Source organism: Scomber japonicus, chromosome 16 (assembly GCF_027409825.1).
Source record: "Scomber japonicus isolate fScoJap1 chromosome 16, fScoJap1.pri, whole genome shotgun sequence".
NCBI lineage: Eukaryota > Metazoa > Chordata > Actinopteri > Scombriformes > Scombridae > Scomber > Scomber japonicus.
In genome coordinates this window covers 8141191-8165733 of record NC_070593.1, presented here as the reverse complement: position 1 = coordinate 8165733, position 24543 = coordinate 8141191, and the positions used below count along the sequence as shown (strand labels likewise).

The 24543-nt window shown below is 38.9% G+C and overlaps 2 protein-coding genes across 2 annotated transcripts; both read left to right on the top strand.

The window, feature by feature from the left end:
* The first annotated feature begins 466 nt into the window (after positions 1 to 466).
* Positions 467 to 8562, top strand: synj2bp (synaptojanin 2 binding protein). The gene is made up of 4 exons (XM_053335313.1): positions 467 to 733; positions 3771 to 3907; positions 4599 to 4694; positions 7272 to 8562. The coding sequence occupies exons 1-4, from the start codon at positions 670 to 672 to the stop codon at positions 7413 to 7415; spliced, it is 441 nt and encodes a 146-aa protein (XP_053191288.1). The 5' UTR covers positions 467 to 669; the 3' UTR covers positions 7416 to 8562.
* Positions 8563 to 12814: 4252 nt separating this feature from the next.
* LOC128375067 (deubiquitinase DESI2) lies at positions 12815 to 20753 on the top strand. Its single transcript, XM_053335317.1, has 5 exons — positions 12815 to 12853; positions 17250 to 17322; positions 19826 to 19919; positions 20018 to 20159; positions 20514 to 20753. The coding sequence occupies exons 1-5, from the start codon at positions 12815 to 12817 to the stop codon at positions 20751 to 20753; spliced, it is 588 nt and encodes a 195-aa protein (XP_053191292.1).
* Positions 20754 to 24543: the final 3790 nt, after the last annotated feature.

Here is a 24543-nt window from a genome sequence, read left to right as displayed (position 1 = left end):
TCTGCCAATGTGATGAAAGATCTTGCAAGTCAATAAAATGACAAACTTTCTCAAAATTATGACTTAGTAACTCAAAATAATGAGATACTAATAAGTCATAAAGTCATTATTTTGAGTTATTAAGTCATCATTTTGAGCTAGTATCTCATTATTTTGAGATAGTTTCTCATCATTTTTAGAAACTAAGTCATTATTTGAGAGAGTTTCTCATTATTTTGACAAACTAAGTAACTATTTCAGATAGTTTCTCATTATGACTTGCATATTTTTTGATTGCATTGGGGTTTCCATATCAATCCACTTACACTTAGTGCTTACTTAAATGTATTTACCTAAACTAACTGAGTATTTTAATTTCATACTACTGTATACTTCTGTTGCACCACCGTTTAAAACACATTATTTTGTAGTTTAATATTTTGTAGGTTTTTGTTGCTCCACTAATTCAAAGATGGTGTAATTCAAAGGTCAGCCTGCAGTTCCGTGTCCTTCCATCAGGGGGCAGCACAACCACAACCCTCCGTCCGTCTGAGCCCGAAAGGAAGCAAATCGAAACTCTTCAATGAGTTCACCTTCAGATAAATAGTTTCTCTCCCCCTCCACCATCTCATCCTCCTTCTCCTTTTCCTTCTCCTGAACACTTAATCGTCTTGACATTATAAAATAATCATGAATGGCTCTGTGCACTCCTCGCCCAACGTGGTGGACATCAAGCTGAAGCGAGGACCAGCAGGTAAGAGCAGCGGGAGGCTCGGCGGAGGCTTAGCCGGGAAAGAGGCGAGCTAGCCGGCTACGCAGCAGCAGAGATAAGCGCTAGTGAAGCTAAAGGCTAATTTGCAAAAGTGATTCAAAACCTCGTCTTTAGCTTGCTCTGTCGTGTAGTATAAACAGAGTAGGGTTGTGCTAGACGGCGGTGGACTTATAACCTTCAAATAATGATTAAAAGTGTGAATTATGCACTTTAATGCTGCGTTTAAATCTGTAAGAAGTAACATGAGTTGCTCGGCCTGTCAGACAGTTTTATGCACTGCTGATTTTTTTATTCAGCTTCATGTGGACAGAGACGACTGGCTGGTTTACGCTTGGGTTTCTGTGTTATGTAACATTTGGTGGGCTGGCTGGTGTGTTTTCTGTCTTGATTTGCACCTCTGAGCTGCAGTAATATAGTGTTGGAAAGGCTCCTCTTGCACTTTGATCCATTGAGATAAATGGCAGGATTGAATCAGCAGCTGGTAAACAATGACCTTTTTTATCTATTGAATTTTACTCCAGAGAGAGAGAGAGAGAGAGAGAGAGAGAGCTACTCTGCAACCTAGCCACCTTTCACTTAAATAAGTAAATAAATAAATGAATGTTTCACTTCATAAAATTAATACTAGATGCTGAAATCCATTTAAATCTTTGTTGGTTTATGTTAAATTACACATTCTTGCAAAAATAAAACAGCTTTTTGTGTTGTGTCAGTTATAGTAGTTAAAAATATCCTACTTCACTTATTTATTGTTGAATTTTACTCCAAAATTACCCTGAAAATAGCCACCTTTTACTTTTAAACAGGTCAATGTTTCACTTCTTAAAATGAATGCTAGATGCTGAAATTCAATTAAATCTTAGTTTTTCAATGCCAGGTCACAACTTAGATACATTAAAAATAAGAATACTTATGATAACAACTTCTTAGATTTTGTTTTTATAACTTGTATATTTAATGTTCAAGCTATAGTTATAGTAGTCAAACAAATCCTACTTTTCCCTCCAGCTTCACTTATTTATTGTTGAATTATACTCCCAAACTACTCTGCAAACTAGCCACCTTTCACTTTTTTTAAAATCAATGTATATCTTCATAAAATGAATGTTAGCTGCTAATATTCAATTAAGTATTTGTTTTTTTTATTATAAATTAAAAGTCTATTCCAAATCAACTAAGATAAATTAGAAATAAGGATACTTATCATTAAAGCCCGACCGATATAAAGGTTAGCTGCCGATATCGACTAGCTACCACAGGTATATCGGTATCAGTGAATATGTGGTCCGATATTTGACGATATATTTTTCATTTTTATTACTCATTATAATTATTAAATCCCCCATGAAGTGGGCTGTTTCGGTCCATTGATATTTTTATACAATAACGTTTATTGTAAATCACTTAAATATCACATCCTCCATTATGTGTTTGATAACCAACAAATGTGTGTGTTTATGTACACGTGACATTATCTGCCAATATATCGATATCAGAATCTTTTTTTTGACTCCCTAATATTAGTATTGGCATCAGCCCCAAAAATCCATTACTGGTTGAGCTCTACTTATCATAACACTTATCATAACTACTTATCTTGAAAAAATAAAACAGTATTTTGTGTTGGCATTTATTACTAGGATATTCCAACATAATTTAGTATCATAGGAAAAAATATTACGGTTTTATCACGATAATCTCTATTGTTGAATTTTACTCCACAACTACTCTGCATACTACTCACCTTTTCCTTTATTTTAAAATCAATGTATAACTTCACAAAATGAATGCTAGATGCTGAAATTCAGTTAAACATTTGCTAATTTTTTTATTAAAAATTTAAAAATTCAATGTCAAATCACAACTTTGATAAATAAGAAATAAGAATACTTATTACCACTACTTATTTTGCAAAAATAAAACAGTATTTTGTGTTTTATAACCTGGATATTCACCTAATTTCCTTAAATCCTATTTTCTTTTCCCTATCTTCAGTTATTTATTGTTACATCTTAGTTTTCAAATATTATAGAGTCCAAATCTTTCAGCTCCTCAAAACTGCAGGAAGGAAAAAATAAATATCTAAAATATTAAAAGCAATAGTAACAGACAAGAGTTTAAGACATACGAGCGTATACTATGTATGTGAAGTGGAGTGTGAACGTGTCCTCCCTATAATGAGTAAATATTTACATGTGGATGTACAAATATAAGAGCTCATGTATGTGTGAGTGACATCAGGCAAGATGCCAGTGTTTGTTGACCCGATGGAAAAAGTGTTAACGGTATTAGTGTTAAACTAGTTAAACCTGCAGTGCAGATATCTTTACATATAAATTAACATCCGCTCCATTTAAGCAGCCAAACAAGTTTACAGAATTCAGATAAAGCTAGTCAGTCACCATCAGCTAAATATCTGTATGAATTTTTAATGTATTGTCGGACATGACGTTCCCATAACGGCCGGATGAAGTCACACTCTGCATGCTGTATGATTGGGCCGAGAGCAGAAATCATTTCATTCCGCAGCTTTTCTAGACTTTCCAAATGTTTTCAGGCCGAATGTATCGGAGTCTGATCATGAAACGAGTTATTTTACACTGATTTTGTGATACTCAAAATATTTTACCCACCGTTTTACTAAAGCTAAGCTACGGTGGAGCCTGTGACGTCAGTGCGTCAACAGTGGTTTTGAATTTACTCTCGTGACCAGAAGGGGGAAACAAAAGTCCCCCAGCACTCACCTCAGCTTTAAATTACTTCACACCATGATCACCACGGATTTTATTCAAAGAACAGCGTCTGAACGGTGTAATGCAGTGAAATATATAATGCAGTTTGTTTGCTTGTTTTTGCTTGTTTAGTTGTTTGTTTGTTGCCTGGTGTTTTGATTATGTGGACTGCATTGGTTTTAGTATTTACAGTTTGATGAAAAGGGAAATAATAATAAAGAATATGATGTATAAGAATATATTCCATATCTCATGCCAGTATCTTTTTTTGTTTATTTGTTTTTTAGGCTTGGGCTTCAACATAGTTGGTGGTGTGGACCAGCAGTACGTGGTGAACGACAGCGGCATATATGTGTCCAAAATAAAAGAAGATGGAGCAGCGGGACTGGATGGAAGACTTGAAGAGGGGGACAAGATCCTGGAGGTAATTAATGTCTTTAATGGCTCATATATGAATGAATGTGGTAGACGAGGATGTTGATTTAATGTCTTTCACCTCCGCACTGTTTAAACACTTCTACTTTTACACAATCACACCACCAAATATCACTTCTTCTTCTATGGTACTACATGATTTACCCACTGATTTAACCACGAGCTAAAAATAATGTCTTGTATTTATATCAATCTAGCAACAACCAAATTATAAAGGAATCGTGTCTCCATGATATTTGTCGTAAGGTTGCAACTAAAGATTACTTTCATTATCAATTAATTGATTCGTCATTTGGTCTTTAAAATGTCAAAAAATAGTGAGAAAACATGATTATTTTTTTCTCAAGGCTTGAGGCACAACCTCAAATGTTTCCTTGTTTTGTCACAAGCAACAGTCAATAACTTAAATATGTTCAGTTTTTCCCTGAATTTTAATTTTTAGCCTGAAACACATGCAGAGAAGCTGGCTGGACTTTTTAAAGCTCCTTATAGTTCATATTGTCATTGTCTCACAGAATAGGCCGACTACTCACACTCACATATTGATGTTTCAGTGTTTTTAATTAAAAGTGACGACGATATGTCTGCACCATCCTGCAGGGAAATAACACACTGATTATTATATATATATATATATATTATGAATGAATTCAGGATTGTAATACTTGCTGCTTGTGTAGATCAACGGAGTGAAGCTGGAGAATCAGACACATCGATCTGCAGTGGAGTTCTTCAGGACAGCGGGGGAAGACGTGCTGCTCCGTGTTCAGAAAAAGGTAGGAGACGACCTCCTGGTATTCACATGTTAGAGTTTTATCAGTAGATGTATTGATAAGTTGTTGTCGTTCCTAATATAAGTGATAAATCTGTCCAAAACCACACTGAGACTGAATGTTTCATCGATCTGAAATTCTCAGGAACAGCCGAGACTTTCTCACGGAAATAGTTTAGCCTCCCAGATTCTAGTCTCGTGTTACCAGACAGTCTCCGTCTAGTCCGGGGATTTCTAAATGCACGGCTGCTAACCACCCTGAGCCCTTCACTTTCTATCAAGGACACACTTTACCAGAAATTATACTCCCCCCCGCCCCCCCCCCCCCCTTTTCTCGCCTCCACAGTGAACTGAAGGTTTGGTCTGACTAAATACTTTGGTCTGGTTCTCTAATGCAGTGTTTTTTTAAACTCTCTAATTGTTTCCACTCTGTTTTAACAACTAAAGCCTGGGAGCGTCTACCCAAATACTGCTGCACCTCATCTCACGATCAATGTATCTAACAGACAATAGCCTAAACAATAACCACGCTAGATAAAAGGCTTTTGTTGGTTGTCTGAAATAGCATCTGTGTTCTTCTTTTTCCTTGAAGTTTAATACTTACCTTGACTTCCTGGACTCACCTTTCGTCAACCTCCTCCTGCGATTCTTCCTGGATTTCTGCCCCCTGGTGGCGAATCTTCTCCCTTTCAGCCCCAACTGTTAGGCAGACGACACCTATAGCAGTGAATCCACACCGCTCCCCAATGATATCAGTGGCTCCCGGGTTTTTGTTTCAGGGGAGTTAGTCATGTAATTATACACTGCTAAAGGTTAGAGAGAATGTCAAGGCAACATCCAGTTACACTCTAACTGAGCAGCAGCAACATTTCCTCACATAATTGATACCAGTGAACATCTGGTTTTAATTCTCAGCTGCTTGAAAATATTTATTTAACAGATTTGACCGAGGAGATGAAAATTTACTACACTTTAAAACTGAGCAGTGTGTTTTTGCTGAATTTGATAAAAGTCTTGACTATCGCATCTTTAAATCTTTACTATATATATTTAATACAAAGCCCATTTAATAAAATAAAAAACAAACATCTTTAAGGGTCCGATAAGTCTACTGTTGTTTAAGCTGGCTGACATTTAAGCTTTCATTAAGTTGACACGTGTTTGAGCAGCAGTGGGAATCGTCTCGACTTGTATCTTCTTTAGGTTTATCGGGACAAACACAATCTTTTACAGCAGGTTATTAGAGTTCAACGCTTGTTATGCTAAAAGTTGCTTGTATTTCACTCTTAAAGCCTTACTAATGGTTTTGTGTGCTTTAGAGATTAAATATAAATTAAACACTTCTTGAAGGAGCTCTCTAGTTTCTAAGGCGTGTCGCATGTTTTTACAGTGAATACATTTCTTAAAGGTCAAGTTCATGATTTTTCAACTCAAGTCTCAAAGCAGCTGTCAAATGAACATTTAAAGGTGTTTTGTTTCGCTGTAATTATTCTTCCTGTTCATACTGGAGGTCTGTGCTTTCAGTGTAAGTGATGTGGGACGAAATCCACAGTCCTCATTTTGTTCGAGAATGTCATTAAAAGTTAAAAAGTTAATAAGAAGCTTCAGAGATGCAACGATTGATCAGCCAATGATTGACCGAGACTGATGACTGGCTCCGATCAGGCTCATATATCGGGTCAAAATTACACACATAGGCGCGCAGGTGGTCAAGTGGTTGGAGTGCATGCCATGTACGCAGTCGACCCTGGTTCGAATCCCGATCGGAGGTCCTTTGCTGCATGTTACCCTTCCCCTCCCCCCCATGCTGTTTCCTGTCTGTCTACTTCTTAATAAAGTCAATGCCAACAAAATCTTAAAAAAAAAAAAAAAATTACACACGTAGGCACACAGTGGTTCACGACGTGGAAACAGCAGCACAGACAGTAACATCACAGCCACACACACACACACACACACACACACACACACACACACACACACACACATTAAAACTAAATGATATGAACTTCAGTGATCTCCTTGTCGACTGGTGATGTTTCAGCACGTCTGCTGCAGTTTTTAACTCGCTTGAACTTTAATTTACCTGCCAACATGTCACATACCATCATCACAACCACCAACAGGTGAGGCTCAGACAGCCGCCTGAACACAAGCTACACCTGAACCATCCTGGGTCTGCTCAAAGTGGGACAGATGGTGGGTCTGTCCAGCCCAGAATAGACTAACACAGAGTGTCCACGTCAGGATTTGCCCATCTGTTTACACACAGTTTAAGTGGAACCAGGTGATTTTACATTTTTAGGTTTTATAACTAATAAATCCAAATAAATAAGAAATGTTTTGGTTGATTTTCACAGAGTACTAACACAAACTCAAACAAGTGACATTTTTGAGGTATAATAAGACACTAATATTCTTTTAATTTATCACTTTCTAGCAGAATTATTTAAACTGAAGGAGGTTCAAACATGTCCAGTGCATCTACTCTCCAATTTTAAAGAGATATAACAAGTGAATTTGAATGTAAATGTTCAGTTTTAATCTTCCCTTTCTTTGTTTCCATATCTGTGTCTTGCAGTCGCCTCATCACATGAACGGACCCACAGGCTCGCAGCCGGAGCACAATTCTTCAGCGCCTGCTCTGGGAGTGCTGGCTATGTTAGCGGGAGCTGCCGCCATCCTCGGATTCTTGTACATGCGACACCACAGGAAGCCCTTTTAACCACGCCGACATCGTCTGTATATTATTTTTAAGATCAAAAACTTTGCTTAAGGCCAAAGAAGTGAAGAGGGAACAAACTCTAAAACAGTAGAACCTTTATTTTTGTTTTTGTTTTTTTTGATTAGTAGGTGTCGGTGTCACTGATAAGGTTCTCCATGTTCATGTGTATTATATGATTAATGGTAGCTTCTTGACACCCCTTGCTATGCAAACGGATGCTCTCTTACCACAGAGATTAGTTTTAATAGATATTATGTGATGGTAAAGAGAAGGAGACGGATGTACACTTGACATTCCTGCTGCTGGGCTGACATACATACACACACACACACACACACACACACACACACACACACACACACACACAGACACAGACACACACACACACACACACACACAGACACACACACACACATACATACATACAGAGGTTGTATGCGAGGTCCAGTCAGACTGCTTCAGGGTCCACTTACAAACTGAAAGACAGTGTTGTGTTCAGTCCTTCGTAGGCCTCTCTGGACCCCCGTCACTGAATGGGGTATCTGTTTTAGGGGGGCGACGTGAGAGGAACCTACTGTATTTTCAGTTTCTCGGTTTTCAAAACATGTATTTGACCAGAGGGGTTGATTTTCATTTTGTGAGTGTGAGACTGAGCCGTGGGTAAAAAAATGACATATCGTATCGTAATGGACTTCTGAGTGCCTTTTGTATCGACTGCAAGTGATGCTGCTGTTTCGGTTCTCGTTGCTCCTTTGTCATGATCAAAATGAGAATCAACCCATTATGTCCATTAATATGTTAAATTAAAGGAGAAGGCTGACGTTGCTTGCTGTCAACAAATCCAATGAAATATTCAATACTTTCTTACTTCCCGACTTAAGCCCGTTGATTCTTACTAAAGAAGTAAATCTTTAAAAGGGACATATGCACTTTTCCAGGCATGTATTTTTAATCCAGGGGTCTACTGAAATATCTCTACATGATTTACAGTCCCAAGATCTTCATTATTTAACTTATACTGACCTTTTATGCAGCCTTCTCTTTATAATTAACCCTTTCTGTTCTGATTGGTTACACAAACAAGCTGTAGTGGGAAGATTATGTCAACTTCTCAAGCTGAAATCTGATCCACAGCTCATGGGGGAAACCTTATGACACCTTATGAGGTTAAAAAACATTACAATCTATTGTTTAGAGTAGAGTTGTAGGAAGATAACAGAGATATCCAATACCTTAACACATAAAGCTTAATATGTCCTATTTAAAAATGTAAAAATGGGTCATAAGGCTCAGTAATTCCCTAAAACAGCTGACCACTGTGATCTTTAACCTTCGTATCGTCCTCCCACGTCAAATTGACCCCGTCTGTTTTTGACTGTTCCTTCTTTCCTCCCTCCATCCCCCTTCCTTCCTCCCTTCATTCCTTCCTTCCTTCCTTCCTTTCTTTCTTCCTCCCTCCTTTTCTTCCTTCCTTCCTTCCTTCTTTCTTTCCTCCCTTCCTCTTTTCCTTTCTTCCCCCCTCCCTCCTTCTTTCCTTCCCTCCTTCCTTTCTTCCTTCCTTTCCTTCCACCCTTCCTTCTTTCCTCTGTCTTTCTTTCCTTCCTTCCTCCCTTCCTTCCTCCCTCCCACCCGCCCTCCCTCCTTCCTTTTTTCCTCCCTCCCTCCCTCCCTCCTACCTTCCTTTCCTTCCTCCCTTTCCTCCCTTCCCTTCTTCCTTTCCTCCCTTCCCTTCTTCCTTCCCTCCTTCCTTCCTCCCTCCCTCCTTTCCTTCCTTCTTCCTCCCTTTCTTCCTCCCTTCCTTCCTTGACCCGAGGACAACAGGAGGGTTAACTAACATTACTTAAACAGGAGTAAATTGAGCTTTTTGTTGGGGGACTATTTTAAGAGGCAGATTTGTATCTATAGTGAGTATTTACAGCAGCAGCAAGACGATGTATCTGGGATGAAACTCAAATTAAACTACAGTGCCCATGTTCAGCGTAACAGTGTTTAATAGGTTTTTATACAATAATTTATCTATAGTTCTATGGCTATTATACAGATTATACGTGTAATTGGCTCAGTTTAGTTCATATCTTCATGGGATTTGTTGACAATAGGAGAAAAATACTCTACTATAAACCAGCCTTCTACTTTTTTTAAAGCGAAACACACACAGTTTAAAATCACTGGGTAGTATGTTGAAGTGTAATTTGGTCACTCAGGATGAACCATTGAACCTGCACCGTGCAAACAAATAGTATTCACACATCACGTGATGGTGAGCGGCCCACGGCTTCACGCTCAGTCACAGCTGACGGCTCTCTGAGAGATGCTGCCATGTTTGTGTTTTTGTGTTGCAGCCATTTTTTTTTAAAAAACCTTGCATTTTTTTTGGGGGGCGGGGGCTCAGTGCCAGTAATCAACACCACCGTCTGCTAAGTGATTCTTAAAGGATGAACGTGATAATCTGGGGCTTTGAGGGAAATGAATTTATTATGTGTAAAAGGACCAACAGCTTTATTCAGTGAAGCAGTTTTAAGGTTCAAAAGAAATGAGTTGCTGTCATCACGTTTAAATGTTTATTTTGCACTATAGCCACAATCATGGATCCTCCTCCAGTAACGGCCGTACAGCAGATGAATAAGTGAATTGTGTGCGCTGGGTGTTTTGTTTTTTTTGTCCACATTTTTCCGTCTGCAGCTCATCTATCATGTAACTGTCTCTCTGACTGTATGTGGCTCTGTTGCCTGTAAATACATTTCATGTTGCTCTGCTGAGTTGGGGATTGTGAATATGTGCAGTATGCCAGAAAACTAGATCAGAAGCACTACTAAATTATACAAATACTGTGTGTTTGACAGCCAAGCACCTATTAAATTCATGTTGAATTAACCTGTTGTTCTTGTGTTTGATTGTCTTGAAGCATATTTCATAAATCTGTTCATGCCACTATTGTTGATCTTTAAAAAGCACCGTACCTGTAATGTGGAAGTCCAGCCGAAAATATCAGTTTTTCTTTTTTTGAAGTAGAGATTTATGTAATGGGGTTGCAGGGTTTGTGTGAAGGTGTGAGCATGTTTATTTATTGTTTAAACCATAACAGCTGTGAAACAATCAGAAAATAATGTTTGATGTATATTATTCACTGCTTTGTTCTAGACAGCATCTCTCTCTCTCTCTCTCTCTCTCTCTCTCTCTCTCTCTCTCTCTCTCTCTCTCTCTCTCTCTCTCTCTCTCTCTCTCTCTCTCTCTCTCTCTCTCTCTCTCTCTCTCTCTCTCTCTCTCTCTCTCTCTCTCTCTCTCTCTCTCTCTCTCTCTGAGCCAGAGAGGAAGGCCCACATTGTAATGCTGTGTGTTTACAAACACCAGCATCAGCACAGCACCTTCATAGTTTACCTTTATTATACCTTTGATAGCATATTAAAATTATATAAAACCATAATGTAATGATAGATAAATGAGTCGTAGTGTAGCTAGTCCTAATTATATATCCTTGAACTTATACATACTCATTTATTTTACTAACAACGATGTTAAGCACATTTCCAAAATGAATGCACATAGAGATGAAAGAATAACAATAAGGCATTCAATTTAAAGGAAAAGAAATATTGACCTTGAAGGTGTAGACTGAAGCTTTAGCTTATTGAACACTTTCTACATATTCTAATAGGCAACACCTTCAGCTATAGGTTTATACATACGTTTATATACGTTTCATAATGTGTGTATATATATATATATATCAGCTTTATATTTATTCACCACCTCATTTTTAAACATGTTTTAAATGTGCAATGTATTCCTGTTAGTGATTGTTATTCCAACTTATTGACATATATATACAACTGTTTGTTTTAAAATATATTTATCCTTATACCAGGGCTGGGAAATATGGAATATGAATATCACTTCTATTGTTTTTTGTTTTTTTTTAACTTAATATCTGAAAATCAAAATTGTAGGGAATGAGATTTAGTTGTAATGTAGATATATTGACTGAAGTGAGTAAAGGCAAATAATACAGCAGCTACACAGTGTGGTGAGTTCATAAAATTACACTTTGCTGTAATGCAACCTTTAAAACCAGGAAAAGACAACGACAATACTAGTCCTTACCCCTTTTTCTTTTTCCTAAACATCCCCATTCCCCTAAATTCCTCCTGGCTTTGCCTCTGAATACAGTGAGGAAGTAAATTATTGATGCTCTGTAGGCTACATCAGGCCTTTCTCTGCAGTTTTAACATCAACATTATATAAAACATTGAGGTAAATATTAAACATATTTTAGCTTGGAAACTTTTTTTTTTCCTGTCAGCAGCATTTATATTGACATAAATAGTAAAGTGTGTTTTGTAACAAAATGTGCTCGTGTACACCCACCAGCACACATCAGCTGTTGGAGGATGCAGAAATGACGTAATTAGAGATAGAGAGAGAGAGAGAGAGAGAGAGAGGGACAGAGAGAGAGAGAGAGCCGGTTTCTTGATCCACAGCTTCATCATCACACGGATGGAGCTCGGCTGCTTTGGGACTCTCTGAAAATACATTTTGAAAGCCTTCATCGGGGCGTTGCTATCGGCTGAGCGGCTCGGTGTTTTGCTGGAGGAGTCATGCCGAGGAGGAGGTTTGTACAGAGCCTCTCCTCCAAACGAAGAGGATGCTGGATGCGGGCCAGTAGCAGCAGCAGCAGCAGCAGCAGTAGCCGGGGATGCTGCTGATGAACTTGGCTCCTGTAATTAACCACCATGGCCCGGGTGTCCTCCTCTCCCACAGCTGCTCTGACACCAACACCGACACCGACATCCTCCGCGTAAAAATGGCCCGCACTCCGCCTCCATCGTCGACATCGGTCCAGCCTGATGACAGGAGGAAGCTCCCGATCCTGACTGCAACACTTGTAGGCCCTTCATGTCCCGCTTCGGATCACATCATCACCTCTAATTTGATCATTTGAGCGGCTACAGTTGCTTGTGTTTCGCAAAAGAAGGCTGCTGCACCTCCTCCTCCTCCTCCTACCAGCATCGATTTCCCCTTTACAACAGATATTTTTGGAGCAGCTGGAGATGCTGCTGCACCTCGCTTTGCCCTGCCGGGATTTGAGTTTCATGCTTTCCTGACCTTACTTGCGATAATGTCTCTGTGACATCTCATCTATACGCTTCAGTTGTCCGGCGTCTTTTTTGGGGGGGAACATTTCGTGCTTCTCTTGTCTCTCCTTTTTACGCGCAGAGCTGTGTCCGTGCGGTCTTGCCCTGCAGGGGGAATGAGCAGCCTCCATCCCTCCAGCAGCAGCCCGCTTCCTGCTCCTGCTGTCCAGCGTGTGGCCCTGTGACTTCACAAGGGTGTGGAGGTGCTGATAACCTTAAAAAACGTGGAGGGTGGGGACGTTTGCCTTTCCTGCTCAGGTTTAAACCATGGCCAATGAACCTGTCATCCTTAACGTGTATGATATGGTAAGGATCCTCCATGCACTGCACCTTTCACTCAGTTTTTACTTATGTTTGTCTGTTTCTGACAGAGAATATTTAATCACATAGCAGCAGCAGCAGCAGCAGCAGCAGCACAGGAGGGGAATGCACCACTAGAGAAATAGCAGAGCCACCTGTTTCACTTCACACTTTACAGCCTATTTTCATGTTGGAAGCAGCCTATTTGGACACAAATATGACCTGAAAGATAGGCGATGTAATGCCTGCTGCAAAGGTTTACATATACAAAATACACAAATGTTGATTTTTCTGCTTTCATTTTTTTTACTCCTGTGTCAAATTTAAATGTGATAATTCTCTATGCAACTTTATGAGAACAGTCACACCCATCTCTGAAGATTTACTGCAACACTAACAGATGAAGAGGGTTGGCTGGTATGTATAGCCGACCCAGTGCATATGGTGCATCTGAGTCTCTGCAGGCGTTGCTTTGTGTTACTGCATGTAGCCAAATTCTTCTGTGTGTGCTCAACCGGATATTATCAAGAGGTATCACTGTGTTAAAAAAAACAAGACTCTATAAAATACTGAGAGCAGGTGGTGAATTCTGAACTTCATGTAGATGAAAATTACAGTTTAATACTCTGACCTATAGCCTGCTGTGAAACAAGAGCCTCCCTAAACCCCCTGACCTCTGTCACTGTGCCTGCAGCTCACATGATGCACACACACACACTCACACATACACACACAAACACACGTATACACACACACACAGAGAGACTCACATACACCCCCACACACATCAGGAAAGGACAAGGGTCCTCATTCAGACATGTGCCCACTGCCTGGTCCTCTGTGCTGCTGAACAGTGTCCTGTGTGAATGTTATGCAACACGTTGTTGTAAATACACAGAATTACTCCAATTACAACAAAATGTTATGTTACAATGAGGTTTATTCATTCTGGTGTGGTATATAACACCCAATAAACTGTTTATAACACACTATAGTGAAGATTATTCATTCTAGTGTAATATATGACCCTCAATAAACTGTTTATAACATGCTATAGTGTAGCTGTAAGCACACATGAGGACATTTTAAATGTGTATTAATGTTTTAACTTCTGCTTGTTCTGTATAAAGAGTAAATGATTGATAAAACACAGCTGTGATCATATGTATGGATACCTTCACAGTAAGTTATATTAACATTTATTAACTGCTTTTTATTGTACAAATGATTCTCAAGTGGCTCCATAAACATCTTAAAACTAGTGAAGATACATTTATATTAAATGTAGTTTGACAAAAACAATCTTACTGTAACTCAGAGTCTAATGGTTTGATTTCTTACAGAGCTTTCAGCAGCATCTTGTCATGAGAATTAACAGTATTGTATATCCTTTATTAAAGTATTAAAACATACAGTGCCTGCCATTTCCAGAGGGAACAGCGAACCCCAACACCAACAATACAAATGACTATATACAGTATATAAGTCACTAATGAGTGTAAATACATTTAATGGCTATAGAAGAAAAATAGTCATTAGTATCAAAACTTGGGTTTAATATAACAAACATTCATATTTCATATTCATATAAAACATGAGGACACATTTTATATGATTACAACTGTTATATTTTTCTATTATTCATTATCTGTTTACACCAGTTATGAATGCTGCCATGTGATAGTTATAGTTGTTGATAAATACTAAATTAAATCTACGATATATCAATAAATGCTTAAAAATGTCCTTATATGTGCTCACCACTATATTTTAGTGTGTTAAAACCAATTATTCATCCTTTTTTTTAAATGATTTGCTCATAATTACTAAATGTCTGTGTGGGTGGGAGTACAAATAAAATAAAATAAAATAATAGTAAGATAGATCATTAGTGGTTGGCAACGTGGGACAAACTCTCAACTTAAAGGAAAGATGTTTGTGTCTCTTAATGTAAGTAAAAAAGTATCTCAACAAGTGTTCTCATCTTTTAGCTCTGAAGGAGACACGTTTCAGCTCGCTCGGCCTTCTGAGAAGTTGTACAAATATAAAACAACACATCTTCGAGCCGTCTCACAGACTCGAGAACCTCAGAGGAGGGCGAGGAGTGACAGCTGCTCAAACAGCTGATTGAATTCCAGCGTGGCTCTGCTGTGCCGCGACTTAACAGGTCATGCAGAGGCTGTTGACGAGGGCGAAAGTGATCATCAGGGGCGGCGACAGTCAGAGTCAGCCGTAAATACTTTGCCGAGAATTAAACACGAGAGGGCTGCAGTGATTCATCCAGAGAGGGATGATGATGATGACGGTGAATCGATCAACTTCAATGTGAAATCAGTGTGACTGGTAGATGTGTGTAGTGGTGCATGCTGTATGCGCAAAAGGAAAGGAAGGAGATCATTGAGTAGACTGCTCGGATGGTTGCAGCAGCAGCGTTGGCACTGAAAACACGACTTCACAAACACGAGAGAACACAAGAAACAGAGGGATGTGATTTTTAAAAAAAGCTAAAAAAGATATGGGGGTCGAAAAGCTCCCATAATGCTTCAAGGAGTCGCTTATTTATGCACTGAAGGAGAAAGTCAGGTCACTTCATCAGCAGCTTGTCACAGCCTCATTTCACTCAGGTGGAAGGATACTTGGTTTTCTTGCAGGAAGCTGAGAGTTTGCCTTAAAGGATTTCCATTCTTTTTTTTTTTTTTGTCCTTGGTGTGAAATGGCAAAAAAGAAAGCGAGCGAGCCAATAGGGTAGAGGTCACTGCAGAAACATGAGAAGACTCTGTAGACACAAAGTGGTGGATATGCTTTTATTGAATCAGTCTTAGCCCGGAAATGTGTTCTATTATTAATGGGGGACAGCTGGGGCAGCGTGGATAGACCCTTAGCATATTTCCTCAGGGGTGTTTTCCCTCAGGGGTGGGTGTGTGTGTGAGGGGGGTGGAGAGAGTCGGGGTTAGTTCCTGATGGATTCTAATGAAGGGTGATAAGGAGGGCACGAAATCACACCCACTCAGGTTTGATGGACAGGATCTTTAATTAAGTGAGTTTCGCTTCTGCAGTCCAAAGACCTGCAGGTCAGGTAGATCAGTGACTTGGTGTGTGATTGATTGTATCGTGAATCAGTCATCTCAACACATGAATGAGTGTTTGCTGTTAAATACAATAAATTCAACTTTTAAAGAATTGAGATTAAGAAAAAGTAGCAAAACATTAAACCAATTCGTTATACATTTTAGTACTTTATTAGGAGGATCTGGGGTTTGGCATCTTATTTTAAGACACTTCTTCATTTCTACAGGTAGAGCGAGGTCACACCACCATCATGGCTATTAATGGTGAACCTGCTCTACTACCTGATCAGAGGCCACACCACACTATCACACCACGCAGTTAAAATTAATCAAAATCTGATTGTAGAATTAAAAGTATAAAAGGATAAAACCATATATACAATCACATTATTTAAACCCCAAATGGAAACTTATGAACAGCCTGTCGCCTAAACCTGTGAAATAAATTATATCAATCTAATATTATTGAATAATTACTATTGAGTTCCCACATCTGTATTTGATAGATGTGGAGAAGAAATCATTTTATCATCGTTTTAAAGGGGGAGAGTGTATAATGTGTTGTTTTTAAAAAATATATATATATATATATATATATCAAGGCCCACTGTACTGATTTCATACTAAGACTATAATTTATTTATTTGCTTTCTTGCTGGAGAGTCAGAAAAGGAGATCAATACCACTCTCATGTCTGTACGGTAAATATGGAGCTATGGACAGCAGACGGTTAGCTTAGCTTAGCTTAGCTTAGCACAAAGACAGGAAACGGAGTCAAACAGCTAGCCTGACTGTGTCCAAAGGTAAAAAACTGACCTTTGTAGCACCAATAAAACTCACTAACTAACATGTATTATTTGTTTAATGTGTAGAAAATCTAACTGCCTGCTAGTTATAGATTCACATTTACCGTACAGATATGAGAGTGGTATCGACCATATCATATAACAAATAAATGTCCTCCCCAAAATGTCAAACTGTTCCTTTAATGGAAAAGCTAAAAAAATGATAAAGCTGTTTACATTGAATTGAATTGATTAGCAAAACTGCAATATGATAATTTTGCTCCTTTATTATTGATTATTAATCCTAAGTAAAGGGTATCTACCTTTTCTGAGTATCATCTAGCCCTAAGAGTCAGCATCTCTCCTGTAAAGTATAATTTATCTAGCAGTCAAGGATGATGTACTGGCTGCAGCTACAGTATAATCATATTTATTTTACAGAGCTGCTGCACTGTTTCTTTCCTGTTTTAATGACCAAAAAAATATTGATCCTAAATTATTCCCTCATCCTTACTCTACCCTTAACTTTATTTCCCTCTTTCTCCACAGTACTGGATAAACGAATACACTTCCAATCTGGGTATTGGAGTCTTCCACTCAGGCATTGAGATTTATGGCCGAGGTAAGGACAGGGCTTCCTTTATGTCTCTAAAATCCCATTACAGTTTTTTTTTTTTTTCAGAGTGCGTTCTCAGCGGACCCAGACTCATATCACCACCATCATGATCGAGAGAGATATACAAGGCCGCTTTCACAGACACACACACATGAAGTCTGGTCTTTAAAAAGTGGAATTGTGTTCCCAATAGCATGACCCCATTTCTCTGGGTTGACTCACCACTGACTCACTATGTGTTGTGTGTGTGCTTTGAAAAAAAACAAAGCAGGATAGGCAGAAACCAGCGTGAAACTGGATCACTGAGAATTTCATTATGCCCTCACAACCAGAAATATTGGCTCTGCGCACCAAGAAATATGATGTTAGTAAAAATACAGTCCTTACTAAGGCAGGAAATAATTTAAGCATAATATGTGGTGCTTGCGGCATATTTTTTGCATAATGATCCTATGAATTTAATCACATTGAATTTCATATGTCGTTTCTGTCCTCCAAGAGGTAAAATATATATTAAAGTACATTTACTGACTTTTGCTGCATGTAGTCCATCATCTGTACAGTGCAATGTGTGAGACCCAGAACCACAGATTTATGGGTTTTAGGACGGGGGGGGGGGGGAGTTTTAGATGTGAGTTTTATTAAAAGAGTTTGGTCTTGCTGTAGAGTAATGGCCAGGCATCTTTGAGTTCATCCTCCGGAGCTTTTAAGGAGAAGAAATTTCATGGAACAAAAAGTCTGCAGACATTTTAAGCCCACAGACGCTGGTGAAATCACTGCACCTAAATAGACTGTCGACAGACTTGTACTTTACTTTATTTCCATTATCTGCTATTTTATACTTCTACTCTTCTATATTTTAGAGGCAAATACTGCACCTTTATTTTAACACCATTTATATTACAGCTATAATTATGAATTATATTAATATGTTACACAAAAACAATATATGTGGTTTAAACTACCCAAGCAGATACAAAATAGTTAAAATAAGCTCAAAATGACTTTCAGGTTTGTGTACCAGTAATAATAATCCAGTATGTAGTAATAACAGGAAATCACAAAAAAGCCTCATGTTTCATTTCCCCTTTAAATAAAGGACCTGGAGTGCCTTAGTAGCTGAGTGGTTAAAACACATGCTACATAAAGGCAGCGTCCATGGTTCAATTCCGGCAAGGGACCTTTGCTGCAGGTCATTCCCCTCTCTCTCTCTCTCTCTTCCTGTTTCCTGTTGGCCTCTCCGCCACCCGCTGTTGAATAAAAAGCACAAAAATAAATGAAGGACCTGAATACTTGGTCTAACGCAGAGTGTGTGGTCCTGACACTAAACTGACATTAAAACATAACATCAATAAAAGTTTGACTACAATATGTTCATAAAGGGTCGGCTGTGGCTCAGGAGGGAGTCGACAAGTAATCAGAGAGTCGTTGGTTCGATGTCCAGCACCCCCTCCCCTCCCAAATTACTCCTGATGGCTGAACCATCAGTGTGTGAGTGGGTGTGAATGAGTGGGCATAAAAACATGGTGGGGCACTTTAGTATCGCTCCTGATGTTCTCGGCATGGAAGCCTCTGCCACCGGTGTATGAACCTGTGTTAATGGGTGAATGTGGCATGTAGAGTAAAGCACTTTGAGCGGTCGATAAGACTAGAAGGGGCAATATAAATGTAATGTAATGTAACTGCAGTCCATTTATATTCACCATATAAAGACTTCTAGCTATAATACACCTCTGTTCAGTCTCCAAATCTGCTGATTCATAACTTTTCAGATTAACTAAAGGATTGTGTTTCTTTGTGGGTTGAAAACATTTTTACAGTTTTGAAACTAAATAAATGCACTATACTTTATATAGCACTATACTGTTACACTACATGTCACATTCACCCACACATTCATGGCAGGAGCTACCATGCAGGGTGCCAACCTGCTAATCAGGAGGAGGAGACTAACATTCACTCATAAATTCCTACACTGTTTGTGCAGCCATCGGGAGGAATTTAGGGTTAAGTATCTTCCAAGGACACGCTGACATGTGGACTGGAGGAATCGAACCACTGATCTTCTGATTAGTGGATGACCGCTCTACCTCCTGAGCCACAGCCACCCCTACTAATTATAAGTCTAAACCATTATACTTATAAATAGTAGGCGTTTTCACTGGATTGCTCAAAATGTGAATACTTATTTCATCCTTGACTACTTGTTGATCCTTAAAAGTTTATGTGTTACTTCTTAGTTGACAGACACAGCGTAGTATGATTAATTTGTGTATACATTCGAAAGCTACAAACCCCTTTTTAAAGTGACTGTATTCAGTGATGTGTGCCCCTGTGCTGATCACTGGTTTCTGATACTGTGGTAAATACAGTGCACAGCGGCCTGTAATCACACGCCTAATTATTTAAGTACAGTGGGACAATGAATACTTGCTTGATCAGTGTAATTACAGTTGTTTAGAGTTTCCATTTGAAGTGTTTAACTGTGTTTTGCATCTCTGTAACATAGAATTTGCATACGGGGGGCATCCATACCCTTTCAGCGGCATTTTTGAAATCAACCCTGGGAATGCCACTGAACTAGGAGAGACATTCAAATTCAAGTGAGTGTGCACAGTTTAGCATACAATGTGACGTTGTTACTGTGATGTTAATGGTAGAGATGAACGTGCTGATGAGTCTTCTTTGTGTTTTCAAACAGGGAGGCGATTGTGTTGGGCACAACGGACTTCACAGAGGAGGACATAGATAAAATCATGGAGGAGCTCGGTAAAGAGTTCAAAGGCAACGCCTACCACCTCATGCACAAAAACTGCAACCATTTCTCCTCCTCGTTGTCTGAGGTCAGTCTGGGGTGTGGTGGTGGTGGGGGTGGGGGGGTTTTCTGATACTGTTTTCAGCTTTTTCCGATGCAGAAGTAAAATTTTCTCACAAAAATGACCCCAGAAGCCTCAGTAGTGTATTTATAAAAAAGAGTTCCTACATTATTTTTCTATATTGATTCAATGGGGGCTCTAACCTTTAAGCACTTTAATATATACATAAAGAAAGATATTTTAAGTATGTATGAGTCCACAAAAACATACATCTATTGGTTTAATGTAGTGCCCGTTTTTAAATGTCTAACACTATACTATAATAGAAGTAGAATATGGTAAGTTATAGCTCACATGATCAGATATTTTGACTTTCTTTAGTTGCTGTGTGGACGGGAAATCCCTCGCTGGGTCAACAGACTGGCCTACTTCAGCTCCTGCATCCCCTTCCTGCAGAGCTGCCTACCCAAGGAGTGGTTAACCCCGGCAGCCCTGCAGAGCCACATCAGCCTCGGCCTCCACAAAGACGAGCATAACGATTCGGGTGACGATGACCCTTCGTCCCCGTCCGGCGCCGGGGCCACCGGCTCCTCCCACAGCTGTCGCCACACGAGGGTGTGAACTGCCTCACATACACTGACCTCTGGACCTTCCTGCCACCGCTGCTCGTGGCTGAAGTGGCATTAGTAGGCTTGAACAACCACCTGACCTCATACTGTTTGTCCTCTGAGTAAAGAGGCAGGAAAAGAAGCGTCGCCTCTTCACTAAAGAGAGCTGCAGCCAGAGACTTCAGACCTACAGAGGCCCTGCCGTTCCTCTCTACTCAAGATAGGAAGACAGAGATGAACTTTGACCTGAGCACTGAAGCATGGCTCAGACTCAACAACAACCACTTGTAGATCTGAAGTTTGTAGTACGTTATTATAAGTCTTTTCCATGAACCTTTAAACCTCTGTCAGCCTTGTTCCCTGCCTTCAGAGCTGCTTTTGTAGTATAGACACCTGAGACTACTGATAGTGACATTACCAGAAAAAATTGCTAATCTGCTCAACAAGTTCTCGTTCAATAACCTCTATGTGGCCTTCAGTTGATATTGTTGACTCCGCTTTTTCTTTTTGTGGAACTTTAGTGGTTTTACTTTGGCCATTTTAGAGGGTTATGGGGGTTTAAAGAGGATTCAACTGTTGCATGTTTAAATTTGACAAATCAACAAGACACCCAACTCAACTGAGACCGCCACACCTCTGATCGTACCATCAAGTATTTTATTCTCTCTTTCCTTTTTGTATAAAGAAATTATCCAAACTGAGACTTGTTTTAAACTTTAAAGCTGGCCAGTGTAACCGGGCCATAGATAACTGTAATCACTCAAGGGCAAATACTGTTCAGTTTTAATAGTCGCTGTTCATACAGCTTCGGGCAGCCCAGTCACTACTTGTGAACATCTCAGAGACACACACAGGAAGTCAAGCTGCTACACTGACAATTAGTGACTTTGTGACCCAGTACAATTTTTGTCTACGCTTTTATATCCAAATGATCTTTATAATATATTGGTGCAATAACTTCCAGGCTAGGATATTAAACATTTTACACCCACAGATTGTTCTTAGGTGACATTGGTTGAATTTTTTTTTTTACCATTAAAACCGGTAAAGAATGAGCTGCCAAGAGACAGAAAAGCAGAAATTCAGTATTCTCCTTTAAATTACAGTAGTCCTTAAAGGAACAGTCCAATATTTTTTAGGACTTTCCTGACAAGAGTTTGGTAGATAAGAAGATTGATACTTTACTTGCAACTGTACGGTAAATATCAAGCTACAGCAAACAGCCGGTTAGCTTAGCACAGGGGTGTCAAACATATGGCCTGCGGGTCAGAGCCGGCCCACCAAGAGGTCCGATCGGGCCCACTGGATAACTTTGCAAAGTATGAAAATGGTTTTACTGGTCTAGTCCACTTGAAATCAAACTGGGCTTTATGGGGCCCCTACACTAAAATGAGTTTGACACCTCTGACTCTGCATAAAGATTGGAAACAGCTCTCCTGGCTCTATCCAAAGATTAAAATCCAACTAAAGCTCACTAATCAACATGGTAGATCTCATTTGTTATAAAAACTTATCAAAAAGTGAAGTGTGTTTAGATTGATGTCAAATAACTTGTGTTATGTGAACAGAGGATGATGTTTTTTATCTAACAGTAGCTAGCGGAAACCACCAGCTTGGCTTTGTCCAAAGATAACAAAATCCACCTAGGAGCACATCTAAAGTTCACTAATTAACTTTTTATACCTTGTTTGATTTAGATTAGATTAATAGAAAAGCAGAAACTGTTGACCTTCTTCTCAGTCTTGGGGCTATAATCTAACTAGCTTCTGGCTGTAGCTTCATATTCACCCTATAAACACATAAGTGATATCAATCTTTTCATCTCACTCTCAGCATGAAAGTGTAAAGAATGTCGAACAATTCCTTTAAGATTTGTATGTTTGATTAATTTTGAACTGTGAACTGAACTGTGATATGTTTACAGGAACAAAGTGTTTTAAGGACAGGGGTACAACCCTTTAAAAAAAAGTATTTATGTTTCTGAGGTATTTGCAGTGAGAAAATCATATTCTCATGACAAGACAATATGATGTCATACATTTATTTATAATTATTGTGGATTTAGCGTTCATGCTGGTTAAAGAAAACACCCATTAACGACAGTTTCTCCCTCTGATACTGACGGCGGTGGTTATTACGATGATTAATGATGATGATGATGATGGTGACAAACATTGGCTCCTTGTAGTTTTACTCATGCTGCTTGCTTTTTTTTTTAATGCAAAAGCTCAGCGAACCAGGCCACATGTGATTTAAACATTTTTCCATCCCTCCTGCTGTATTGTGTTCATGGACAGCTACCCTTTCTCAGGAAGGTTATCATGACTTATAATAGTGACAGTAATCTTCATTCCTGCTGAACACCTTGATAAAGTGCTTCATATTCTTAAATAAGCTATATCCTTATTTATTTTTGACGTAGTCTTACATTTCACCAAGTGTATGGTGTTCAGATTTCTGTTTTTTTGCTATATTTTGAGTTGACAGGGGCTGTACAGTGATCAGTATACCATGCCCAAAAGTCTTTGGCACTTTCTACAGAGCAGACCAGACAGGTATTTTTTTCTATTGTACTGTGTCAACCTAAACCTTGTATTTCCTTTTTCCTAACCCAAGACAATTTCAAGAATGACGATATAGTACTAGAAATAAAGAAATGGAATAACAATTAAATGTTCTGCTTCTTCTGTTTCCAGCCTAAAATATGGTAGTGATGGACATTTTATACCGCAAAACAGCAACGTGCAACAAGTGTCAGAAATGATGCCAGACTGTTAGTTGGATTCAGGTACCGAAGACAATGTTAAAAAATAAATGAGCAGGAGTGCTTAATGGCAATATTGATGTTTATGAGGGAATTAACTTTACTTTCACTGGATTCGTTTTTGTCTGTGTGGTTGTTTTATCCATTAACAGCTATTTGATTATAGTAGAAAACATCTTTTATCACCATATATATTCAAATTGTAATATAAAATTATCCATAGTGTGAAGAAGGATTTTATCTGCCTTGTGAAGCCCTAAATACTGTTAGGCAGATACATCAATTGGCCTGATTTATCAGCCAATACTGCAGATATATCAGTATCGGTGTATACAGTATGTCAGCCAAAGTATCGAGAAATAACAGCAGAGAAATGTCAAAGATATTTTAAAGGGCGTTTTTGAAACTGTGTCACTGCTGTTGAGCATTTGTCCACCAGAGAGAATGATAAGTTTATTTTTCACCTGTGAAATGTCTGGATCTCTTTCACTGCTATGCCGTATTGTATTTTTTCTGTATGGGCTACAGGTAAAATATAATACAACATACTTGTGTTGGAGAAAATAATAATATGAAACTGTGATTAGTTCATTCAAAGTTATTTAATGCAGAGTAAAGCTGCAATGATTAGTTGATAAATTGATTGGATTATCAACTGAAAAATGATCATCAATCAATCATCAATCAAAGCAATCATTTTGAGTCTGAAAGGCTAAAATTCTCTGCTTTTAGCTTCTTTCAGATTTTTATATCTGAATATTTTCTTATTTCTTGGGAAATGGTTGAAAAATGCCGAAGTATCACTTTAATGATTAACTGGGCAAGCCTTTTTTTTTTTCCACACCCGCATTCTGCTAAGACCCGCCTTACTCTACCTCTCATTGGCTAGTACTCATTGCCTTCGTTGGTGAGGTTTAAGCATGAGGACTATGATTGGTTAAAGCCGTGGAACTATCAAGTTCAGAGCCAATCAGAGGTAGAGTAGGGGGCGGGTCTCCTCAGAATGCAGCTGGTAAAAAAAAAAAAAAACCGCACCTTG

What these genes read in the sequence shown, in the direction of transcription:
- synj2bp (XM_053335313.1), top strand. Translation starts at nt 670, where the DNA reads ATGAATGGCTCTGTGCACTCCTCGCCCAACGTGGTGGACATCAAGCTG. An exon ending in AGGGGGACAAGATCCTGGAG is followed by an intron (nt 3,908 to 4,598) that starts GTAATTAATGTC and finishes CTGCTTGTGTAG; the next exon opens with ATCAACGGAGTGAAGCTGGA. An exon ending in TGCTCCGTGTTCAGAAAAAG is followed by an intron (nt 4,695 to 7,271) that starts GTAGGAGACGAC and finishes TGTGTCTTGCAG; the next exon opens with TCGCCTCATCACATGAACGG.
- LOC128375067 (XM_053335317.1), top strand. Translation starts at nt 12,815, where the DNA reads ATGGCCAATGAACCTGTCATCCTTAACGTGTATGATATG. An exon ending in TCCTTAACGTGTATGATATG is followed by an intron (nt 12,854 to 17,249) that starts GTAAGGATCCTC and finishes CTTTCTCCACAG; the next exon opens with TACTGGATAAACGAATACAC. An exon ending in CATTGAGATTTATGGCCGAG is followed by an intron (nt 17,323 to 19,825) that starts GTAAGGACAGGG and finishes TCTGTAACATAG; the next exon opens with AATTTGCATACGGGGGGCAT.